Source organism: Microchirus variegatus (assembly GCF_963457635.1).
Source record: "Microchirus variegatus genome assembly, chromosome: 4".
NCBI lineage: Eukaryota > Metazoa > Chordata > Actinopteri > Pleuronectiformes > Soleidae > Microchirus > Microchirus variegatus.
Window position 1 is genome coordinate 21,336,541 of NC_139805.1, and position 22,869 is coordinate 21,359,409.

At 40.0% G+C, this 22,869-nt stretch overlaps 1 protein-coding gene across 1 annotated transcript in view; it reads right to left on the reverse strand.

Moving 5' to 3' along the window:
• Positions 1–473: 473 nt before the first annotated feature.
• Positions 474–22,869, reverse strand: part of yjefn3 (YjeF N-terminal domain containing 3) — a 47,161-nt gene continuing 24,765 nt past the window's right edge. Inside the window, exons 2-6 of the mRNA XM_083888465.1 lie at positions 19,463–19,571; positions 9,562–9,672; positions 4,929–5,042; positions 1,005–1,155; positions 474–765 (exon numbers count right to left, since the gene is read on the reverse strand). Coding sequence (XP_083744591.1) covers positions 569–765; positions 1,005–1,155; positions 4,929–5,042; positions 9,562–9,672; positions 19,463–19,571 — 682 coding nt within the window. The 3' untranslated portion in view covers positions 474–568. The remainder of the gene's footprint in view (positions 766–1,004; positions 1,156–4,928; positions 5,043–9,561; positions 9,673–19,462; positions 19,572–22,869) is intronic.

The following is a 22,869-nucleotide window of genomic DNA, read 5'->3' on the forward strand; positions in this document are numbered from 1 at the left end:
TAAAGTGCCAGAAATGGTTGGAACTCTATAAGATTTATACGCACGTCTTTAGACATGAAACTAAATGATCTAATTTGGCTTCAGAATTGTGAGCTCACACCAATGCGGTTTACACAAATTTAAAAATGGCAACAAATGATCCTCGCGACTGACTTTAGCACATTTCAATGTCAACTTAAACATGTGAATATAAAAGCTTGAGGACATTTTTCAAGGGTGGCAAATAAAACTCCATATATTGGCATCTTACAAAACTCGAAGTCCGATATGTCCGCATTTTGCAAAGTAATCAGGAAACGGTGCGACGCTACAGCTTGTACAATTAGAATGACACGCAGAATCCTTATTCCACTCCCCCAAAAAAGACACGACTCAAACCACATTTTCTAAATATCATCCTTCTACTTGTAGCTCAACAGCACATTTGGCTAAGACGTAACTTTGTTTTACACAACTGAGGTGGGGGACATTAGATCACAATAACAATCTATAAAATACAAAACAAAAAAAGTTGATTAACTTTGTCAAAATGAGGTGTGGCCACGCTGGCGCTCATGTTTCCCATGTGTTACAATTCGATGAGACAGTCTGTGCCGCTGTAGTCTGGGAGGTTAAGCTCATATTTCTTCTGGATGTCATAGGGCAGGAAACGTCCGGCCAAGAAGTGCTTCCCCGAGAAACTCATGGAGCACTTCTTTGGTGCTGTGAGTGAGATGAGAACCTCTGGGTTTATCCCGTCCTGACTTGGCTCGTCTACATCCCAACCTGAGACACACAGATGGAGGCGTTTAAGGAGTGAAGAATTGGGATTGTTTCTACGTGTTGTGCTCACAATCAGTGCCGTATTCGAGGTATGATAAGTTGACTGTAGCATAAGATTTATCTACCTCATGCACCTTTAAAATCCTGCCCAGGAGCCAACGTTCCTGGGCAACTGCTTGGAGGATCATTTGTCATGTCTTTCATACTTTTTTAAAATTCTGACTGTATGCATGAAAACCCACCTGAGGGCACATCCACACTGGCAATGGGGATCTTGACTTGCTTCAGCGTGGCCAGAATTCCAGGGTAAGGCTCCTTAATATTGGTACAGTCTGCATCTGGGCCCAGCATGGCATCAATCACTAAGTTGTAGGCATCGTTTATGAGTTGCACCTTAACAGAAGAACACCTCAGTTTGCAAAAATGAACTTCCTCTAATCAGTGGTTGCATGGCCATGCATTCATTTGGATGCAGGTTAAACGTGGTATCGTTCAGAGGCCAAATTAAGACTTTATTCTTCTAAATTAAACAGCATTTAACAATTGAGTAGTGCTATTTCTAATGTTCTACTCAAAATATACTGGTTTGTTATTCAAATTCAGCTACAAATTCAGTGTGCGAAACAGCATTACTTTTATGCCAAATATGAAGTGAGTAGATATGCACTGAGACTCATGGAGAGTGGTGAAAAGAATCCCACAACCATTCCACGCGTTACACGTTTTTTTCTCCAAAAAAAGTATATTTTTCCAAAAAAAGTTATTTCTTTCCAAAAGTTTTACGTCGTCCAAAATTAGACAAAAGGAGTAAAAATGTTTGGTCCAAAATTTGACAAAGACATCATGCTATACTATGTCAGCGACCTCAATGTCATACTACACTATTTCGTCCAAAATCTGACCATTTTTTTTTTTTTTAATTTTGGTCCAAAATTTGACAAAAACTTCTTACTATGTCGTCCAAAATCAGACAATGTATTGAAAACCTTTTTTTTAAACTCAAAATGTGACCAAAACGTCATACTATACTATGCCGTCGACCTCAATGTCATACTACACTATTTTGGCCAAAATCTGACAATTTTTTTGAAAAAAAATGTTGGTCCAAAATTTGACAAAAACATCATACTATACAATGTCGTCCAAAATCGGAAAATTCAAAAAAAGAATATTTTTTTGTCCAAAATGTGACCAAAACGTCATACTATACAATGTTGTCAACCTCAATGTCATACTAGACAGTTTTGTCCAAAATCTGAACATTTTTTGGGAAAAAAAATTTGGTCCAAAATTTGACAAGAACGTAATACTATACTATGTCGTCCAAATTCGGAAAATTCAAATAAAAAAATGTTTTAGTCCAAAATGTGACCAAAACGTCATACTACACTATGCCGTCAACCTCAATGTCATCCTACACTATTTCGGCCAAAATCTGACAATTTTTTTGAAAAAAAATTTTGGTCCAAAATTTGACAAAAACGTCATACTATACTATGTCGTCCAAAATGGGAAAATAAAAAAATAAAAAAATTTTGTCCAAAATGTGACCAAAACGTCATACTATACTATGTTGTCGACCTCAATGTCATACTACACTATTTTGGCCAAAATCTGACAATTTCTTTGAAAATAAATGTTGGTCCAAAATTTGACAAAAACGTCATACTATACTATGTCGTCCAAATTCGGAAAATTAAAAAAAAATGTTTTGGTCCAAAATGTGACCAAAACGTCATACTATACTATGCCGTCAACCTCAATGTCATCCTACACTATTTTGGCCAAAATCTGACCATTTTGTGATAAAAAATGTTGGTCCAAAATTTGACAAAAACGTCATACTATACTATGTCGTCCAAAATCGGAAAATAAAAAAAATGAAAAAAATTTTGTCCAAATGTTGTCGACCTCAATGTCATACTAGACCATTCGGTCCAAAATCTGACCATTTTTTTGGAAAAAAGACTTGGTCCAAAATTTGACCAAAAACGTTGTACTATACTATGTCGTCGACCTCAATGTCATACTAGACTATTTTGTCGAAAATCTGGAAAAAATGTTGGTCCAAAATTTGACCAAAAACGTCATACTATACTATGCCGTAGACCTCAATTTCAAACTAGACTATTTCGGCCAAAATCTGACAATTTTTTGGTGTAGACCAAAAACGTCATACTATACTATGTCGTCCAAAATTGGGCAATATTTTTTTGGGGCGTTTTTGTCTTTTATATGGATTGCATAGTGGAGAGAGATTGGAGGCAACAACGACACGTAGGAAGACCGCTAGGTGTGGGATTTGAACCAGGGTCACCTGCATTGAGGGCTACAGCCTCAACACATGGGGCAGGTTGGGTGCTCTACCTGCTGAGCTAAACACAATGTCTTATTATGCTATGTTGTCGACCTCAATGTCATCCTACACTATTTCGGCCAAAATCTGACCATTTTTGTGATAAAAAATGTTGGTCCAAAATTTGACAAAACCTCATACTATACTATGTCGTCCAAAATCGGAACATTACAAAAAAAAAATGTTTTTGTCCAAAATGTGACCAAAACGTCATACTATACTATGTCGTCGACCTCAATGTCATACTAGACTATTTTGTCCGAAATCTGAAAAAAATTTAGGAAAAAAAATTTTGATCAAAAATTTGACCAAAAACATCATACTATACTATGTCGTCCTAAATCGGAAAATTCAAAAAAAAAATGTTTTAGTCCAAAATGTTACCAAAACGTCATACTATACTATGTCGTCGACCTCAATGTCATCCTACACTATTTCGGCCAAAATCTGACCATTTTTGTGATAAAAAATGTTGGTCCAAAATTTGACAAAACCTCATACTATACTATGTCGTCCAAAATCGGAACATTACAAAAAAAAAATGTTTTTGTCCAAAATGTGACCAAAACGTCATACTATACTATGTCGTCGACCTCAATGTCATACTAGACTATTTTGTCCGAAATCTGAAAAAAATTTAGGAAAAAAAATTTTGATCAAAAATTTGACCAAAAACATCATACTATACTATGTCGTCCTAAATCGGAAAATTCAAAAAAAAAATGTTTTAGTCCAAAATGTTACCAAAACGTCATACTATACTATGTCGTCGACCTCAATGTCATCCTACACTATTTCGGCCAAAATCTGACAATTTTTTTGAAAAAAAATGTTGGTCCAAAATTTGACAGAAACGTCATACTATACTATGTCGTCCAAATTTGGAAAATTCAAAAAAAAAACATTTTTTGGCCAAAATCTGACAATTTTTTTGAAAAAAAAATGTTGGTCCAAAATTTGACAAAAATGTCATACTATACTATGTCGTCCAAATTCGGAAAATTAAAAAAAAAAATGTTTTAGTCCAAAATGTGACCAAAAACGTCATACTATACTATGCCGTCAACCTCAATGCCATCCTACACTATTTCGGCCAAAATCTGACAATTTTTATGACAAAAAATGTTGGTCCAAAATTTAGACAAAAACGTCATACTATACTATGTCGTCCAAAACAGGACAATTTTTTTGAAAACATTTTTTTAGCCCAAAATGTGACCAAAATATCATACTATACTATGTCGTTGACCTCAATGTCATACTACACTATGTCGTCCAAAATCTGACCTTTTTAAAAAAAAAAAAAATTGGTCCAAAATTTGACAAAAACGTCATACTATACTATGTCGTCCAAAATAGGAGAATTTTTTGGAAAACATTTTTTTACCCCAGAATGTGACCAAAACGTCATACTATATTATGTCGTCCAAAATCGGAGAATTTTTTGGAAAACATTTTTTTACCCCAGAATGTGACCAAAACGTCATACTATATTATGTCGTCCAAAATCGGAAAATTAAAAAAAAAATGTGTCCAAAATATGACCAAAACATCATACTATACTATGTCGTTGACCTCAGTGTCATACTACACTATTTCGTCCAAAATCGGACAATTTTTTTTATTTTGGATTCCAAATGCCAACCTTAGTTTTTCAAATTTTCAAAAGCCACACTATGAAAAGAGTAGCAACCACTAGAAATGACACACTTGACTTTACACATGATCGAAAAGTTCTGCACAAGAAGACTTAATTGGTGTGTTAAAATGTATCAAAATAAATCACAGTGTAAGATGAAATGCTACTGACCTCTGTGGGGAGATAGGAGAGGAAAGGAATGTCCATCTTTTCACACTGGACTGTGAAATCCTGGTGTAGACTGTGCGAGGAGCGTTTCGGATGGTAGATGGTCGGCTCATATTCCTACATGAGACGAGGCAACAGGGGATGGGGCGAAGGAAGAGGAAAAACGGGGAAAAGTTTGCATATTTTCAACATTTAGACAGTGATTTGTACAAAGGTCGACATGACTGAGCGTGGATGATCTATCGCTGTACTTTTGGCCTGACAGTTCTGTTAACAAGATATCAGCAGTTGTGATTTTCTACAGTCTGTTTCCTCAATGAATTCTTTCTTTCTAAGGCGGAGGCGGAGAAGAGTAGAAATCCAGACACCTGCAGTCTGAAAGGTCCGTGCTAATCGGCGACCTCTGCGTAGTCACAAGACCTGGCAAACACTGGGTTCCAGACATTCTCTGGATTTTGTCGATCACGTACAGTATATGACAAACGCAGAGTGAGGACACTATCTGGTATTAAGCGTGCAGTCGGCCGAACACTCAAATGACAACTGACAGGAGGATTTCTGGAGAATATCCAGGACAACTTCTCACATACAGCCCTGACAGACGACCTCTGGACAATGTTCATATGCCATGTGAAACCAGTTAATGTTTATGTGAGTGTTGATGATGCATTGTCAACAAAAAAAAAACCATTCCTGATATGATGTAAGTATAAGTTATTAAATTTGAAGGTTCACTCACTCTGGGGCCAATCCCAGCTGACATAGGGCGAAAGGCGAGGTACACCCTGTGGAGCAGTCCATCGCAGGGCCGACATACAAACATTCACTCTCACATTCACACATACGTTTAATTTAGTGTCCAATTAACATATTCACCAAATTGCTTTTTTTTGTACCGTGGGAGGAAGCTCGAGTACCTGGAGAGGAAATGCAAACTGCACAGAGAAAGGCACTATACACTCTTAGATATGAAAGTGCTAAGTAGAACCATATAAGGTTCTTCGGCTTGTCCTCATAGGAGAACCCTTTTTGGACCCTTTTGGAGGGTTCCACCAAGAACTCTTTTACAATCCTTTATTCAGGAAAGGGTTCTCTGGATCAAAATGAAAAACGAATGGTTCCAGGTAGAACCTCAGCCCTTGTAGAAGGACCCTTTTGGAACCCTTATTTCTAAGAGTGAAGAAACACACTCGTTTTCTTTACAAAATAACGTTTATCCCATCACACTGGCCGACTGCACTTCTGAAACTTTTCATGGATGCCTCTTTGTGTTTTTACTTCAACCTGATTGCAGTCATCTCACTTTAATGGCACAACGTTGCTGTCTCACTTAACATACATTCTTAGAAATAAAAGTGCTAAGTCCTCATAGGAGAACCCTTTTTGGTTCCAGGTGGAACTGAACTCTTGGTGTTACCAATAACCATTTTATCCAGGAAAGGGGTTTTAAAAGGTTCTTTTAAAAGGTTCTCTGGATCAAAATGTTCTTACTGGAACCATTAGTTTTACCAAGAAACCTTGAAAAACCTTTTCTTCAAGGAAAGGGTTTTTCAGAAGCAAATGGTTCCAGTTAGAACCTCAGACCTTGTAAAAGAACACTTTTGGAACCCTTTTTTCTAAGAATGTATTTACTCAATTCCTGTAACTTGGTACCCTAGAACACTAACATTCACTTTTATAACAAAATTGGAACCCTCAATCACTAACACTCCTGAAAAACAGGTCAGGGAAACACGCCTACCTTTGATATTGTCAGTAAACAGCCTGAAAGAACCCAAGGATCCATGCAACTTAGACAACAACAACATAATAAAAATCCCATATTTTTAATTATGTGGTTGAAAATCAGCTGACGTGAGTGTTACTGTACTGTAATTTAGATAAAATGGACAGTACTTCTCTGTTCTCAACTTCATTATATATCAGTATTTGGCAGATCAGTGCTCACATTATGGGTAAAACAGGACGTAACATTACAGTTCAACAGGCAAAGCTAAAAAAAAAATTAATTAAACTCATTCAGACTGCCTAAATTAATAAAAGTTAACCTTAAATTGTTGTCAATCACTTACACAAGTGGAATGTTTATTGTTTGTTGATGCAAACGAATGAATAATCGTTATTTTAGTAGGTGACTCACTGATAATAAAGGTTGTTTTGCAGTATTGGTTGTGTATTGTATTGTATTGTATTTGTCAAGCTAATTATTTAAAGACTTCTCCAGGCACTGCTTTAAGCTTCAATAACCCTTGTTGTTACAAGGAGAAGCGGCAAATCTCACAGACATTACCTCAAAGTCTGGGCAAACAAAACAAAAAGTAAACTAAAGCCTACATTACTCACTACCCAGTGAAAGTATGCTGCGTGAGGTAATATGTTGTAAATCTGATTTAAAAGGAATTGCATGTTGTGTCTTAACATCTGGACAGTGAATCCACACGGGCCCCCTAAATATTTCATCCCCATAAATGACTACAGAGGTGGAGATTGTTTCTTTGGAAGGTGGGCGAGCGGAGAAGGAAGTGATCTGTCAGGTGAGACAGACACTCTGCGTCCTTAGGGGAATCTCAAACCAATCAAACCACCACCACCACCACCGGCCGCTGATCACCTGACATCATCTCCAACCATGATCTCCACAGAGCAGACAGCGAGCAGCTGAGCCAAACACAATCTCTTGCGCGTGTGTGTGTGTGTGTGTGTATTCCAGCACATGTGTGTCTCCCCTGGGCTTTGGCCTTGACCTCATCAGCAGTTGCACCACTGAACGGTGTGAAACTACAGAGCCCACGTGTCTGTCAGTGTCTCTGAGCCTGAACAGAAATGAGCCGTGAGACACAAACAAGCAGAGGGCACAGAGAGGGTCTTTTTCCAGTCAACACTCTCTTCTAACAAGGTTATACATTCTCTCCTTCAGGGATGCCGCTGTCTCGTATTATTATGTTATTGTTGTGGGGTTTTTTTTTTTTTATGTTCAACCCACAAAAGGAACGAGGTCCTCAATAAGAAAATATGAAACAGCTAATATTTCAACAGCCCGACGAGACTTTGAAGATGACGAGATGTCGACAGTTTCAATTTTGACCTCCGTTCAAACACAAAGTTTCCAGCTCCAGTGAGTTGATTTCTAACCACATATAATGACAATTTCTTTCGTGCCAATTAAAACGAGACGAGCTTCACAAATGGGAAGTTTCCACACGGAGACTGAAGCGCGTGTTAGTGAGCCAAACATAACACTGGGTCCACTTGTTTTACAATAATATTGTGCTGATTTTTTTGGGGGTATTTTTTAATATGTACTCATCTACCACTTTAATAAAAGAATATCAGTGTTGTCTGGTATGCAGCCTTATGTTTTTTTATGGATTCCTTGCAGCGGTAATAATCAAAGATACACAACACACAACCTGTTGATGTTGTGAACACGAACATCTTGGAGCGACGCGAGAACGGAGCTGGCCCACTCGTCTGCAGCTGATCATTCTTTTCTACGCTCTGTCTGATCACATTCACAGCTTTGAATCAGGAGCTCAAAGCTATGTGTGTGTGTGTGTGTGTGTACATGTGACAGGAATCACATCACACCATGAAAAACATACACTCTTACACAAGAGCCACAGTCCAAAGAAAGTACTCAGGTTTCTGTAGTCAGAGCAAACTCAGACAAGTGTGGTCTCAGTCGGCCTATTTAAGTTTGTAGTCGAACATCATAAAAAAAGCCGGGGGAAAAAAATGGCAGATGAATCACATAAAATCTGGAAACAGTGTTTAATGTTTTTACCAAAGTGCTATTTCTTTCAAATTCTGATTTAAAACTGTCGTGCATAACTTTTAAATCTGGTTCAAATACTCTTGAACGCTCCCTCAGTCAGGCCTGATAGTATTGCTTGACAGAGGTCAAGTACGTAACAAAAGGAATATTAACCAACTGCAACAAATAATCTTAAAATATACGTCTCTATTATAGATGAACTTTAACCTCATCCTTGGAGTTAAGAGGGAAAAAGAGTGGGAGGAGATAGATTCCACAGAGAACCATCACTGCACTTAAACAAAGTCTGTCTAATGTGGTTTTAAAACTATAAATGAATGCAATGTAAATCCAGCATGTCCAGAAACACATGGTAAAGTCTATAGATACATTCCTCCCCAAACCAAAGATCTTCCCGGCAAAATCATAGAGTCGGAGGGGCAGGCAGCGTGCACTCAAATGAACTGCACAGTCTCTGAAGGATACCGTTTTAGCCATGTAATGTGTTTGGAGAGGACGAGTCCTGCCTCCCAAAAAACAGTTTGTCTTGAACTGACAGTCAGTATGCGGCAGCTGAGACGCAGACATCACGGTCATGACTTCATATGGTGGCTGCAGACGGCTTTAATGGGAGTAACAATAGCATGATATCATGGCTGTCTGAGTGTGCTTGCAGAGAAGGTAATGGGATAACGTGTGTGAGCCATTTACAGGAGCTGGAGTGAACTCCCGTAAAGCACAGAGGGCCTGTATACAGGATCCCCCGTTAGTCTTTAAGTGAGTGAAGACTCTTTCTACGACTGTGATATGATTCTAAATGGCTGTGCAAGCCCAGACTGCGGTTACGATTAATAATTTGTACTGCACGTGTGGTTTACTTACAAATATGCGCAGGTGGCGGGCGCACACCAGGCCAATGGAGCCATTCTGATCTGGACCACAGATCACCAGCACTGTTGGTTGCTTCTTTGCTAAAGAGTTGAGAGGGTAGGCCTGGTGGAGAGAGAGAAAACAAGAGTTAACTGATGACTGTCAAAGTCAATGTTCATTTGAAACCTAATGAATTACACTCATGTAAAAACAACAAATACAAAAGGTAGAGTTTGCAGAATTTTTTTGAAATACTAATAAGTAATCCTTGTCAATTGTGCCTAATAAGTCATTAGAAGTGGGTGGTGGTGTTTGTATGCTGCCCTCTGCTGGTATTCTCTTTGTTTTGCTGTGGTTTGGGGCATTTCTGGGCGGCCAATAACAGCAAGGGGGCAGGACAAACATTTACAGCTCGACAGGTATCGGAAGCTGCTGTAACGGCTGACGCAACACGCATGAAATGCTAGTTAAGGGAAGCTAAAAACTGAGCCGAATGAAGACCGACAGACGTGTCCCTTTTCTGTTACACAGGTAAGTGCTAGCAGTTAGCCTAAGTAGCTTGAAGCTAAAGTATTTATACAACAAATCTAACATTCTTACAGTCATATACACTGCAGGTTACATAGCATACATACTGAGAACTACACAGGTAAGTGCTAGCAGTTAGCCTAAGTAGCTTGAAGCTAAAGTATTTGTATAACAAATGTAACTTTCTTACAGTCATATACACTGCAGGTTACATATCATACATACTGAGAACGGGGTCGTACCTATGTTCCCCGTTTTCCCCAAAAAAGGTCCACTTTGGATGTGACAGGGGAACATAGGACCCTTTTTTGGAAAAAGGGTAGGGTTAGGATTAGGGTTAGAGAAAGGGTCCTATGTTCCCCGGTCACATACAAAGCGGGGAACATAGGACCCGGGGAACATAGGTACGGTCCCCTGAGAACTACACAGGTAAGTGCTAGCAGTTAGCCTAATTAGCTTGAAGCTAAAGTATTTGTACAATAAATGTAACATTCCTACAGTAATATACAGGTTATCTAGCATACATACTGAGAACTACTGCTAATAACTGTATGTTGTGACAAACAAGCTCTGGGGGTGTTATGGGCTGACCTCTACTGTCAACGCAAAGAAGTGTAAAAATAAATCAACTATTCAGTGAACAAGGGTTAATTTCCATTGAAAAAGTGTTAAAAAAAATGAAAAATACAAATTTGAACTGGAAGTGACAGGAAGCCAAAGCCCAGCAGGCCTGATAGACAGCTCATCGGGACACTGTTGGCGCCATTTTTTTTTATGATATGCAGATGAATAGATAGATAGAATAGACAGAGGGATATAAGAGATGTACAGAGGAGAAAATAGAAGGGGTTACTAAGAGAGAACAATAGTGAGACAAAAACAAGAGGATTGATGGGTGTCAGGCGTTATCCCTTGGACTTCAGGCTTCTTATTCAGGGCAGGTAATCTGATCTGTCCCTCGGCTTCTCCCTCATATTCACAGCGACCTCCTGCTGAATGCCAGACATGCCAGACAGGGGTGGAAATGGAACCATGTCCATTGTCTCTTCCATCTATTAGAAAAGGTCCTTTCTCATTAAAATAACCCTGGCAGCAGTGGAAAAAATACCAGCACCTTTGCAGTGGGATGCCTTCATTTATATGCCACACTTTCCATCTCAGCCGTGGCTACAGCGTGGGTTGCTGGCATCTGCCTTGGTTAGTGACCACACCGTGCCTTATAAAACACCAAGCACTGTGTTAGACAGGACAGGTATACGCCTGCACAATTATATGCCCGAGTGGTTAATCTTCCAACACCTTGACTGCATTCCGTCATCAAACAAGAATGATTGTCCATCATTGTAATTGCAGGTTACATTGTCGGTTACAGCATCATTTCCTCAACTAGAGAAACTGAAGGAGACAATTCATGCAGACTTCTGAAACTCGTGTCCAACACGAGCCCAATAAATGTGTGTCAGAGCACAAGCTGCAAAACCAGTTAGGCTCGGAGTCTTTACTGCTGTCATTAATAATGTGTCTACTGAAGGTCACAAAAAAAGCACGGCAGGATATTAATAGAACAAAACAAGTCTAAAAACAACCTATAACGTGTAAATGAAAAGGTGTTTAACTTTTAACACATAATGGGGGACACAACATATTTGTTGTTGGTCTCAGGAATACAATGGTGAGTCTTGGAACCGGTAAAGCTAGCTCTAGCCAGTCAAGTAGCGATATTGGTTTGCCGATATTCCGATGTATCGGAAGTGCTTGGGCCAATAACCGATACCGATAAGTTTTTCCATGCACCCATGATTGTTTTGGTCATTTTAACCATAAAAAGGGCCAGAAAGTGTGTTTTTGCCTATTTTTCCAGAAGAACTTTCAATATCTGTCCAAAAACAGCTAAAAAAAAATGCAAACTATGCACAGACACATGTTTGCTTTGTCTCGAAACTTCTCATCTTTCATAAACAGTTGGAATTTTTCCAAGAGCACAAACTGTCATATAATAATTACAGTGATTAGTTAAGATCGGCAGATCTTGGTGTGTTTGCAGATATCTCATCATTCATAAAGCCAATGTCTGCCGATACGATACTGTGCTGTTAATATCCTTATCGTACTGTAACATATTTATGTTGTAGTATGCATTCATTTTATAAGCTTGTTTTTTGTGTTTTACCATAACATCTCTGAGGTATCCTCTGTAAATCAAAGGTCCTTCAACCTTGTATTATTAACACGTATAAACATTATTGTTATTGCACCATAAAGTACTTTGAATGTGGTCATTCGCAGGTTATGACATGTACGTTTACATAAGGTTTGTGTTTTTTTAACTTCATCCACTGTTGTTGATACGAATCCTGTTTTCTGAGTTTTATTCTTCCACTGTGCCCAATCCTATTAACTTCCACCCCCGTGATGACAGGAGAACATTCATATAAATGAAATAGGACACTCTCCACATTTGATAATTGGACATAACAAGACTTAGGTTGCATTAACCGGAGTGATGAATGCAGGAGAAGAGACAGCAGCTGTTATCTCTGTCATAACAGCTCAGCAGAGAAATCATCGCGCAGATTCAACGAGATGGAGGAGAGAGTGTTATGGCCGCTGAGGGCCTTGGATATGATGGTTATATCAGGAGAGAGGAGCAAGTACTAAAGAGAGACAGCAGGCAGAGAATTATATCATAGGGCAAGGTCTTTCATTTCAATATCTAATGAGGCAGAAGCATTTAGTGGCTTTGATTCTGTGTAACCTGATCTTGATGTAATGACATCGCACAGTGGAACTGTCTCTAAATATCCTGTTGTCCTTTATATATATCGTGATCTGCCAAATAGTAGCTGTGATAGGTGTAACCAGATCCTGATGGATCGTCTTTACTGGTGCCGTAGCAGCCTCTGCATTAAAACCACTCTAATCAGCTTCAGCTGTTCTCTATGGGATGGCACAGAATATTTTTTTGTTTTTTTTTACTGCGGTGAGCTCGACGGTGATTGGACATATGCGGCAAAATCGTTACTTCCAGGGAAGCTCAGCTTCTCTGGAAGTCAATGGAGCAGTGGGCTGGCAAGGATGATTCATTTTCATTTTTCACATACACATTATACATTTAAAAAAAAACTATTATAGCATTACAGTTTTGCATAAAAATATCATGTTTCCTTGTTCCATTATTATTATTATTATAATAAGTCAGGGGTGTCAAACTCATTTTCACTGAGGGCCACATCAGCATAATGGTTACCCTCAAAGGGCCAGAATAAATGTAACTAAATGTAACCAAATATAATGTAAAATAAAGGTTACTACTACGTAACATATTGCTAAATAACTTTCTGTATTTATTACTTATTCAATTTCACTCGTAGCATGATGTATATACAATGATACACTGTGATCACTTTGCGGGTAACACAATCGCCATGCATTGTGGGAAATGTAGTTTATGGTCAATGCATGCCTTAAAGCAGCATAGACCTATTTTAACACCGATTTTAAGACCAATTAATCACTCGCGGACCACATAAAATGACGTGGCGCCCCGGGCCTTGAGTTTGACATGTGTTATAAGTATGCAGTATAAATACACTCAACAGCCACTTTATTAGACACACAAGACGCCTCAAAATGTAGCAGGAGATGCTCTCCGTGTGGTGACTGTGTCTATATCACATCGAACCACTCTGGTCATTCTCCTGTGACTGCTGGCAGACATTTTCACCCAGAGAACTTTAGCTCACTGGATATTTTCTCTTTTTCGAACCATTCTCTGTAAAAACCTAGCGATGGTTATGCTTGAAATTCCCAGTGGATCAGCAGTTTCCCAGGCCAGCATGTCTGGCACCAGCAGACACGCCACATTTAAAGTTACTTAAATCACATTTGCTCCCTATTCTGATGCTCGCTTTGAACTTGAACAGCAGGTCATCTCGATCATGTCTACGTGCCTCCAGTTGCTGCCGTGTGATTGGCCGATGAGAGATCTCTGTTAACGATCACACGTCAGGTGTACCTAATAAAGCGACCAGTGAGCGTACTGTATATGAATAAAATATAATAATGTTAGACTTAACTTAAGGAGGCACTTTTAGGAAATGTGCGGGATCAAGGGCCAGGACCAACCTCACACACACACACACACACACACACACACACACACACACGTCTCAAAGAGTATGGCTGCCTTGATTGCAATGCGGTCCCTAAGGGAGTGTCCCTTTGAAATTAATGTTAAAGACACATGTGCCTTCACTTTCAATCAACCCGAAACACACACAGGGCCTGAGAAAACATTATCAGGGTCCTAAAAAAACAAACACACTCTCAGAGGCAGAAGAAATAGTGCCTTTAATCGTGTACCAGAGGAGCGAGCTGAAGTCCACGGGCTCCTGTAAACTATAGACTAATTTATTGCCGTGTGGTAACGAAAACATCTCCTGTCTCCACTCAGGTGATGAAAAGCCTCAGACTGATAGAGAAACACTCACAGTCTGAGGCTGATGGCTGTGGCTGCTGGAACAGTAAAAGGATTACTTACAGAAAACCTAAATCTGGCAACCAGAGGTGTGCGAATGAGCGCACGCTCGTCTGTGTGGTATACTTGGAAGGGCAGCAGCAGTGGGTCTGTAGTGAAATCAGTGAAATCAGACTGTCTGCATCTCCATCAACTGTAATTTCCCTTAAATAGCAGTGATGTCATTGTAAGTGGTCGCGCCACAGCCGGCGGCTGTGGGCAGCAGCGGCCCACAGCGTTCAGGCCGTGTTTGTCTAGGAAGAATATGCTGTTGTTGGGGCTGGTGGTGGAGGGCCAGGCATCAGGCCAGGGGGGGGTTGATGATAATGGAGGGGAAGTGGATGTGGTGGGTTTAATCACATGAGCACACACACACAAAGGCTCCACTTCTGACTAATGCTGGCACTCTGGAAGCTTCTACCTCTGTGTTCTAATACTTTTTCTACTTTTCATTTCTCTAAACTGTCACACTCAGATATGACAATAGCTTTTCTTAGTGGGGTGGGCGTGGTCAAGAGGTGTTTTTTGCTGTCAAACTATCAATCAATCAAACTTTATTTATATTGCACTTTTCATACAATGTAATTCTGTGTGTGTGCTTCGCAGGATTAAAAAGATAATCAAAGGAATCAGCCCACCGGCCCACCCAGCAACCGCTTCAGCTGCTCGACAAATGGCATTATGTAAAATAAAAAAGGAGGAGTAAGACGTAAGTGAGGAAAATAAAAGAGGAAAGGAATGGAGGGAACGCTACACTCTTAGAAATAAGGGTTCCAAAAGTGTTCTTCTACAAGGGCTGAGGTTCTACCAGGAACCATTTGCTTTTCAAGGGTTCTTGGTAACACTAATGGTTCCAGTAAGAACCATTTTGATCAAGAGAACCCTTTAAAACCCCTTTCCTCAATAAAGGGTTCTTGGTAACACTAAGGGTTCCAGGTGGAACCTTTATAAAAAGGTTCTACCTGGAGCCAAAAAGGGTTCTCCTATGACAGGGGTGTCAAACTATTTTTCTCTGAGGGCCACTTCAGCATAATTGTTACCCTCAAAGGCCCAGATGTAACTGTCATACAGAATAAATGTAACAAAATATAATGTAAAATAATGTGCATTGTGGGAAATGTAGTTCATGGTCAACACAAGCCTTAAAGCAGCATAGAACTATTTTAGCACAGATTTTTAAGACCAATTAATCACTCGCGGGCCACATAAAATGACGTGGTGGGCCACATCTGGCCCCCGGGCCTTGAGTTTGACACATATGTTCTATGAGGACAAGCCGAAGAACCTTATATGATTCTACTTAGCACTTTTATTTCTAAGAGTATATCAAGGAACTCACAAACAGCCACGAGGGGAAAACCCATGGTGACTGATCTAAACAGGAGGTCAAAGAAGGTCACAGAGATATTAAAAACATAAGTAGTAACAGATAAAAATGTAATGAAATACATAAATACATGAGGTAAGAGCTGTTAAAGGACACTCAAGGGCAGAACGAAACACTTAAAATTGAATCAAAGGGTGCAAATATATAATAAATCTCAGGTTAAAGGCAGATTAAAATGCTTTATCTTTAAAAATATGAACATTCTCCCGTGCCCTCGCGTCTTCAGGGTTACAAAGATCGTAATAACAGAAAGAGGTTTGGTTCTAATTACTGAATGTCTAGGTTTTTATGAGCGCTGTTTGCTGTCATCTCACAAAAATGCATGTGTGCATAATGACGAGTGCAACACACTGTACCCATAATCATTAAATTACAATGCACATATTATTAGAGAGGCGGCCTGTATACACAGCTAGAGACGCTGACACTCATTTTATCTCCATCATCCTCTCCAATAATCCCTGAGGAATAATATCGGGCTTAGCAGCTGTTAACAGTTCACTTAGCTCGTCACGAACATCGCCTGTGTGTTGTTTTTGCTGAGCAGGTCGCACACAGAGAGGATTTTAAAGCTTCCTCGCCTAAATCACCTGCCTGCACGCAGCAGGAATAAAGTTTTATTAAAAGAAATTAATGATTGGAACGATTTTTAACGCACACACGGGTTTGTTGTCACAAGTGGTGCCATTCACATGTTTTATTGACGACATAAATCAACTTTATTTGCGTGTTGTGTCGATGCCTTATGTGAAAAACAACAGGGTTTGTTTTGATTTCCATTACGTCTCTAGGCCTTTTTCTCCTTTTGCTGCAGGTGCTGTCGCTGCAGGAAACTTTAAAAAATTGAAGCAGATGCAGAAGGTGAACCATCGGTGCCATTTTGGAGCTGTTGTTTTAAGCTGAAATAAAGACGAACGGTTCTTTTTTGTCAGAGTTTCTCTTTGCCTCTTTTTCTCTTCATCGCTCTTCCTGACACCGACACAGGGTTTCAAGTGTCTTGTAGCTCAGACTCTTATTCATTGCAGCCTGTTGAAGAGCTCACTAAGGAAACCAGTGTGGCATGAAATTAAGCCAGTGGTCTGGTCAAAGGGAACCACATGTGTTCCTAACAGCTATGCACAAACACACACACTTTTACTCTGTCTCTCTCTATTGGCTCAGCACAGTGCAAGAAGATCAGAGCAGAATGAAACTGCAAACCACACCAGAGGAGAGGAGAGGAGCAGCGGCTCTGGACTGTGGTGTCTGTGGTTCAGGAGAGTGCTGAGCACAGAGGTGTTCTGCCCTGAGGTCGAGCTGCTCACATGTTCGGTGGTGGTGGATGTCAAAGAAAATTAGAACGTTTCCTCCACATGATGATCAGACATTTTGTGTGAACTCTGATGCAAAATGAGGAGAGTGCTAAGTAGCAGCAGCTGTGACCTTTTGCCCTCTTTTATAATCAAATAGTCACACTAGGTTCTTGCTTGGTTTAGGTCTAGAGTTGATCATGTGACGATTCCAGATTCCAATGACCCCTTCAGAGTTTTACTTTTTAAAGGTCCCATATTATGCAATATCAACTTTTTAATCATTTAAATCCTCATATTTGGGACTCTGGAGGCCCTATCAGTTGGCAAAGTGTGAAAAAAGACGACTCACTCGTGTTTTTGTGGTCTTCCTCAATCTAAGTACAGGAGATTGGGACGTCACAATGCACTAAATTCCTGGAATTGTTGTCTCGCTTTGTCCGTAAAAAACGTGAGAGTGCTGGCGAGGGCAACGGTATCCGAAAAACCAGAAGTCCGTGAAAAGTTCTCTTCTTGGCTCCACAGTGCAGCACAGAGTTCTACACAAACTTCCAGCCTCAGAGGATTTATCCAGTGGATACATGTTATATATGACAGCAATATGCCTGCTAGAGCCTGCAAATGATCACTTTTCCAAATGCTAACTGCTGTTAGCTCCCAGTAGCCTCTGTGGCTGATGTCATTTCCTGTCCCTTAAGTTTTGTTTAACTTTTTTTTTTAAGGTGGACCTAAAGAGATACTACTTAACCGAGCGTTCTGAACATGGCTGTTTTGGCAGAGTGATTGAACTGTTGTGGTGCTTCATCCTTATGGTATTTTGATCCTAATGTTCATTAGGACACCAGGGGACTAGTTTAACATGGAGAAATAGGATATAATATGAGTCCTTTAACAATAAAAGTTACATACTAATGCACTGTTTTCTAATGTTTTTATTTTCATTGCCACAATTATCATTTTTGAAATGGCAATGTAACCAAATCTAACCCACACAGGAGTGGACACATGAAAAAAATGATGCCTTCCCTGCACATCTGGACTCAGATATCATAATAGGAGGTGAATGCATGTGTCTGTCTGTCATGGCTGAGCTAATGAGGATGACAGAAATCTGGGTCTGATTTTCTGCCCTAGTTCATCCTGAGCCATAAATAATACATTATAAAACCAAAAAGCTGCAGGCCAAACAAAATCTGACCTTGGGCCTGGATTTGGCCATGCCTGCTTTAGGTGATCAGGCAAATCCAGAAAAAAACTGTGACCATGACCATTAGATCAGGGGTTTCAAACTCGCGGCCCCTCCAGTCAATGTCCTGCAGGACTTACTTATAACAATAATAATATATTAGGTTATCACATTATTAAATTCAACATCAAATTATATGTAAGCTTCATTTCTAATCACTAAACAGTTAATTTTTCCTCAAACTGTTCTGTCTGAAGTTCACTGGCCCCCAGGTCACTTTGAGTTCGAGGCCCCTGCATTAGATATTGCTTGGTTAAAGCCACAGCTTGGACTTATTTGAACATGCAAATTGTGGGACTGTATTTGATTGGTTTTATGCGGAGAAGAGACATCACTGGAAGGATTTGCATGACTTCCTTTGATGTGGCTCTGAAAGAAGTGCTGTTTTTCTAAAAGAATAACAAAGACGATTCATTGAGTTTGTGTTGGTGTTTGCAGATTGGTGACATTTTCAAACACTCCTGGAGTTCTTGTTGTTCTCGGCTTTGATATGAGCGGAACAAAAGACTGAGTAAAAAAAAATGATGGAAAACATTGGTTTTAAAAATAATAATGCTAAAGATCAAAATAAAAGTGATTTAAAATGAATGAAAAATAGCACAAGTGGAATCTAATGCACAAAGAAACAGATCACAATAAAGAGCAACCACTGTTCTGTGCTTGGTGTTTCTAGTTTAATGGTCCGAAGAGCTTTAAAAAAGCATTATACTGTAACTACACATTCAAGCATGGGGTCCATTTCACAATAAAACACGAAGCTCGGCATTTATGAGCTGGATTTTGTCTCGACTTTGATTCATCGTGATGTGCAGCCAGTAACCACACAGCAGCTATGTATGGATGGAAATTATGAATGACTGTACAGTATATGCTGCGTTGTGTTTGCTGGTGAAAGTGAAGCAAGAGAATAGAAGCAAAGACAGATCTGGAAGACAGAGTGCACAGACCTTAGTGATGGCGAGAGCGCATGCTTGTCCCCAGATTTCTATCAGCTGCTGTTGTCCAAACCTGTATTCCTTCAGTAGCTCCGTCTCGATAGCTGCGGCCTCCCCTTTACTGTCAGACACAGAACAAATATGGTTAGTAAGAGATGAACAAGAGCCTGTTTGCTAATCAGTGTCGTCCATACAGTGGAATAAAACAGACACTTTTACAGATGGAACATTCCTGTAGTTTAACGTGCTCGCAGCCTCCGTGTGAAAATATCACTTATTCATTATTTTCCCGTCTACTGCTTTATTCTCCACGGACAGGTTGTCAGTGCATCGCAGGACAACACAGAGAAAAAACAACTGTTGGCTCTCACATTCACACCGACTGCTGCTGCCCAATTAAACTCATGTGTGCATGTTTTTTGGACTGTGGGAGGAAATCAGAGAACCTGGAGAGGAAAAACAACACACACAGGGAGAACATGCACACGCCACACAGTAAAAGGCCCTCGGTCACAACAACAACAGTGCTAGTCCCTACAGTATATGCTGTCATGTGGGCCCATTATTTATTTATTTATTTATGTATTTATTAATGTATGCATGTATGCATGTAAATGTGACAGATTATAATAATTTAGATCTGTAGAGCAGCTTGAGGGAATATCCCCAAAATACAAGCATGCAAACACTGAGAGGTAACAAAGACAAGAACACAACAAGAAACACACAATATACGTACATACATATACATACATACAGGCAGAAATTAGGTCCGGTTTGCTTACTTACTTCTAGTTATTACATGGTGATATTACAAAAATACCACCTTATTTTCTATTGCAATCACCAAGTAATATATTATATACAATGTAAAATATGTGTCAGACATAAGGGAGGATGGATTTCACATTTATCAATTACACTGATGTCAAACTACAGTAATTATCATGACCAACTTTCTACCTGCATATTATTTGCTATTATAATATTAAATCATACTCTGACTATTGTTATTAGATGGACATTGCATTAGAAACAAGATAGTATTATCATAATATTTCCTGCATGTACTTATCCACATTGTTACTGTAATGTAATTTGAAATTTAAGCCTTTTTCCCCTTTAGTTTTCAGGCACTTGTTGTTCCTTATAATTCTGTCATTAAAAAACCACACCTGTGTCATGTACCTTTTTTTGCAGAGCTGTAAAGCTCAGGCCGACACCACAGCAGCCATTTTACAAGGTGACGTTCTGTTTTTTTTGTTTTTTTCTCTCACATGATTATTAGTCTTTTTCCAGACACACTAAGGTGACTGCCTTACACAATCCTGCAGAGTGACTCACACACAGGTCTGTCAAGGTGTTCTCATTTATACCTTCACCAATTCTATATATGAACTTTCACTGTGGTCTTCGTAGTTTTGACTTCGAGTTTCTCTCATGTTTGGACCATTCTGCTTCCTGTGGCTGATCTGAGGATCTTCAGTATAGAGAACACACTTTTGTCCTCCTTTATCGAGAATGTGAAGAGCAGCAAAGGGCCAACACAGAACCCTTGATGTCTGCCTCGGTAATTCCCTTATATCCCTTTCACTCTACAGACACCTGGTGGTCATTCTCAGCACTGCAGCCCCCCGACATCTCTTTTGTGTCTGACCCTATAGAAGATCATTCATCAGAATAACCCGGTAAGTGCACAAGACAGACGGATCGATGGACACAGTCAATGTGGCACTTCTAATCAGCACTGAGCCAAAACGATCACTTCACTGCCTCTCGGAGAATATGAAGAGCTCTGTGTCTCACACACAACAGGGGCTTTGTTTTTTAATGACTGCAGGATTCTATACACACACACACTCTACTCAATACTGTGTCGTGTAGTTGTCGATCAACTCTGTCACTTTGAAGCAGCAAGAAAAACACGGCACGACAATCGGTGTTGAGATCCCGCTCAGCAATTTCAGCACTGAATAGTTAATAGTGTGGACATTTATGCTCCTAGTCTGTTAATTTGTTGGGGATTTGGTTTTAGGGTTAGGGTGAGGCATCTTCTTGTTGATGCTTTGTGAGGAGCAAAAGATGTATGAACCATAGTGAGTGAGGGCATCTTTAAAGGGCTTTTTTGGGGGTGTTAAAACCTGGTTTTAGGGTTAGGGTTAGGATTGAGTTTAAGTTAGGGCTCGGGTAAGGGTCAGGGTTATGCATTTAGTTGTGGTGGTTAAGGTTAGGGCTAGAAATAGTGTGTATGTGTGCTTTTACTGTCAGGACCAATAGTCCTCATGGAGCCCAAAACCTGGTCCTAATGAAGCAGAATTCAAATGTCTAAGGAACTGAATTAAATAAATTGATTAGGGTTAGGAACACTGCTTTTTTCCTTTTTTTTTTAAACCGTCCAAATGAATGGAAGTGAATCCTAAAGGAATATGTGTGTGTGTGTGTGTGTGTGTGTGTGTGTGTGTGTGTGTGTGTGTGTGTGTGTGTGTGTGTGTGTGTGTGTGTGTGTGTGTGTGTGTGTTGTGTGTTGTGTGTGTGTGTGTGTGTGTGGGTGGGTGGGTGTGTGTTGTGTGTGTGTGTTGCCCGTGGCATTTACCTGAGCCAGTGGAGCAGTGACAGCAGTCGTCACCCACAGCTCACCTCAGGGAAGTTTCCTGAGTCACTGTGACAAATTGATCTTTGGAAAGTTCAGGCCCGTCCACAGGGTTCGCTCTGTGTTTCACTGCAGCCCGCTACACCGCGGCACCAGAGCTGCTGGCAGTTTGCACTCAGCGTGAATTGATTCTAAAAGAGAATGGGCTACTTAATTAGTCAGGCCTTTAGGGAGAAAACGGAGGGGGGAAAAGAAAATCAAATGTTGTTTTTTTTGGGGTGGAGACAAGTCACACTAAGAGCACTGCTGCTGCTGCTGGACAGGATATTGATTCTTATCATTACCGGCAGAACAAAGTGATGTGAGTGTGCAGCTCAATATATATAAGGCAGCAGGATTAACCACAAGGGAGCAGCACAGTGTTCCAGACAGATGGCAGTTTCATGCTGCATGTTTACCATGTCTGATATTACAATTTAGAATCAAACATTAATTAACCTGCAGCCATTATTAAAAGACCCTTATTAAATGTAAAGGAAAGGTGGTTATACAGCTATATAAAGCAAAACCAAGTCCTCAAATAGATAAATGTGCAGGTGTGTGTGGCTACAGAGGAATGGGGTCTCATGAGTTGTGGCTTTTGTTGCACCTGAAGCCGCAATCCTGCAGCAGGCAGCAGCTTCTCCCCAGAGGAGTAAGATGATTTCCCCACGCTGGGCGTTGTGCGCCTCGGCAACGTGTCACCTTAATTGCCGCAGTGTTCAACTGTGATCATAGCCTGCTTAATGAGTGTGTTTACTTTACACTTGAGATAAGGTAAAATGAAACT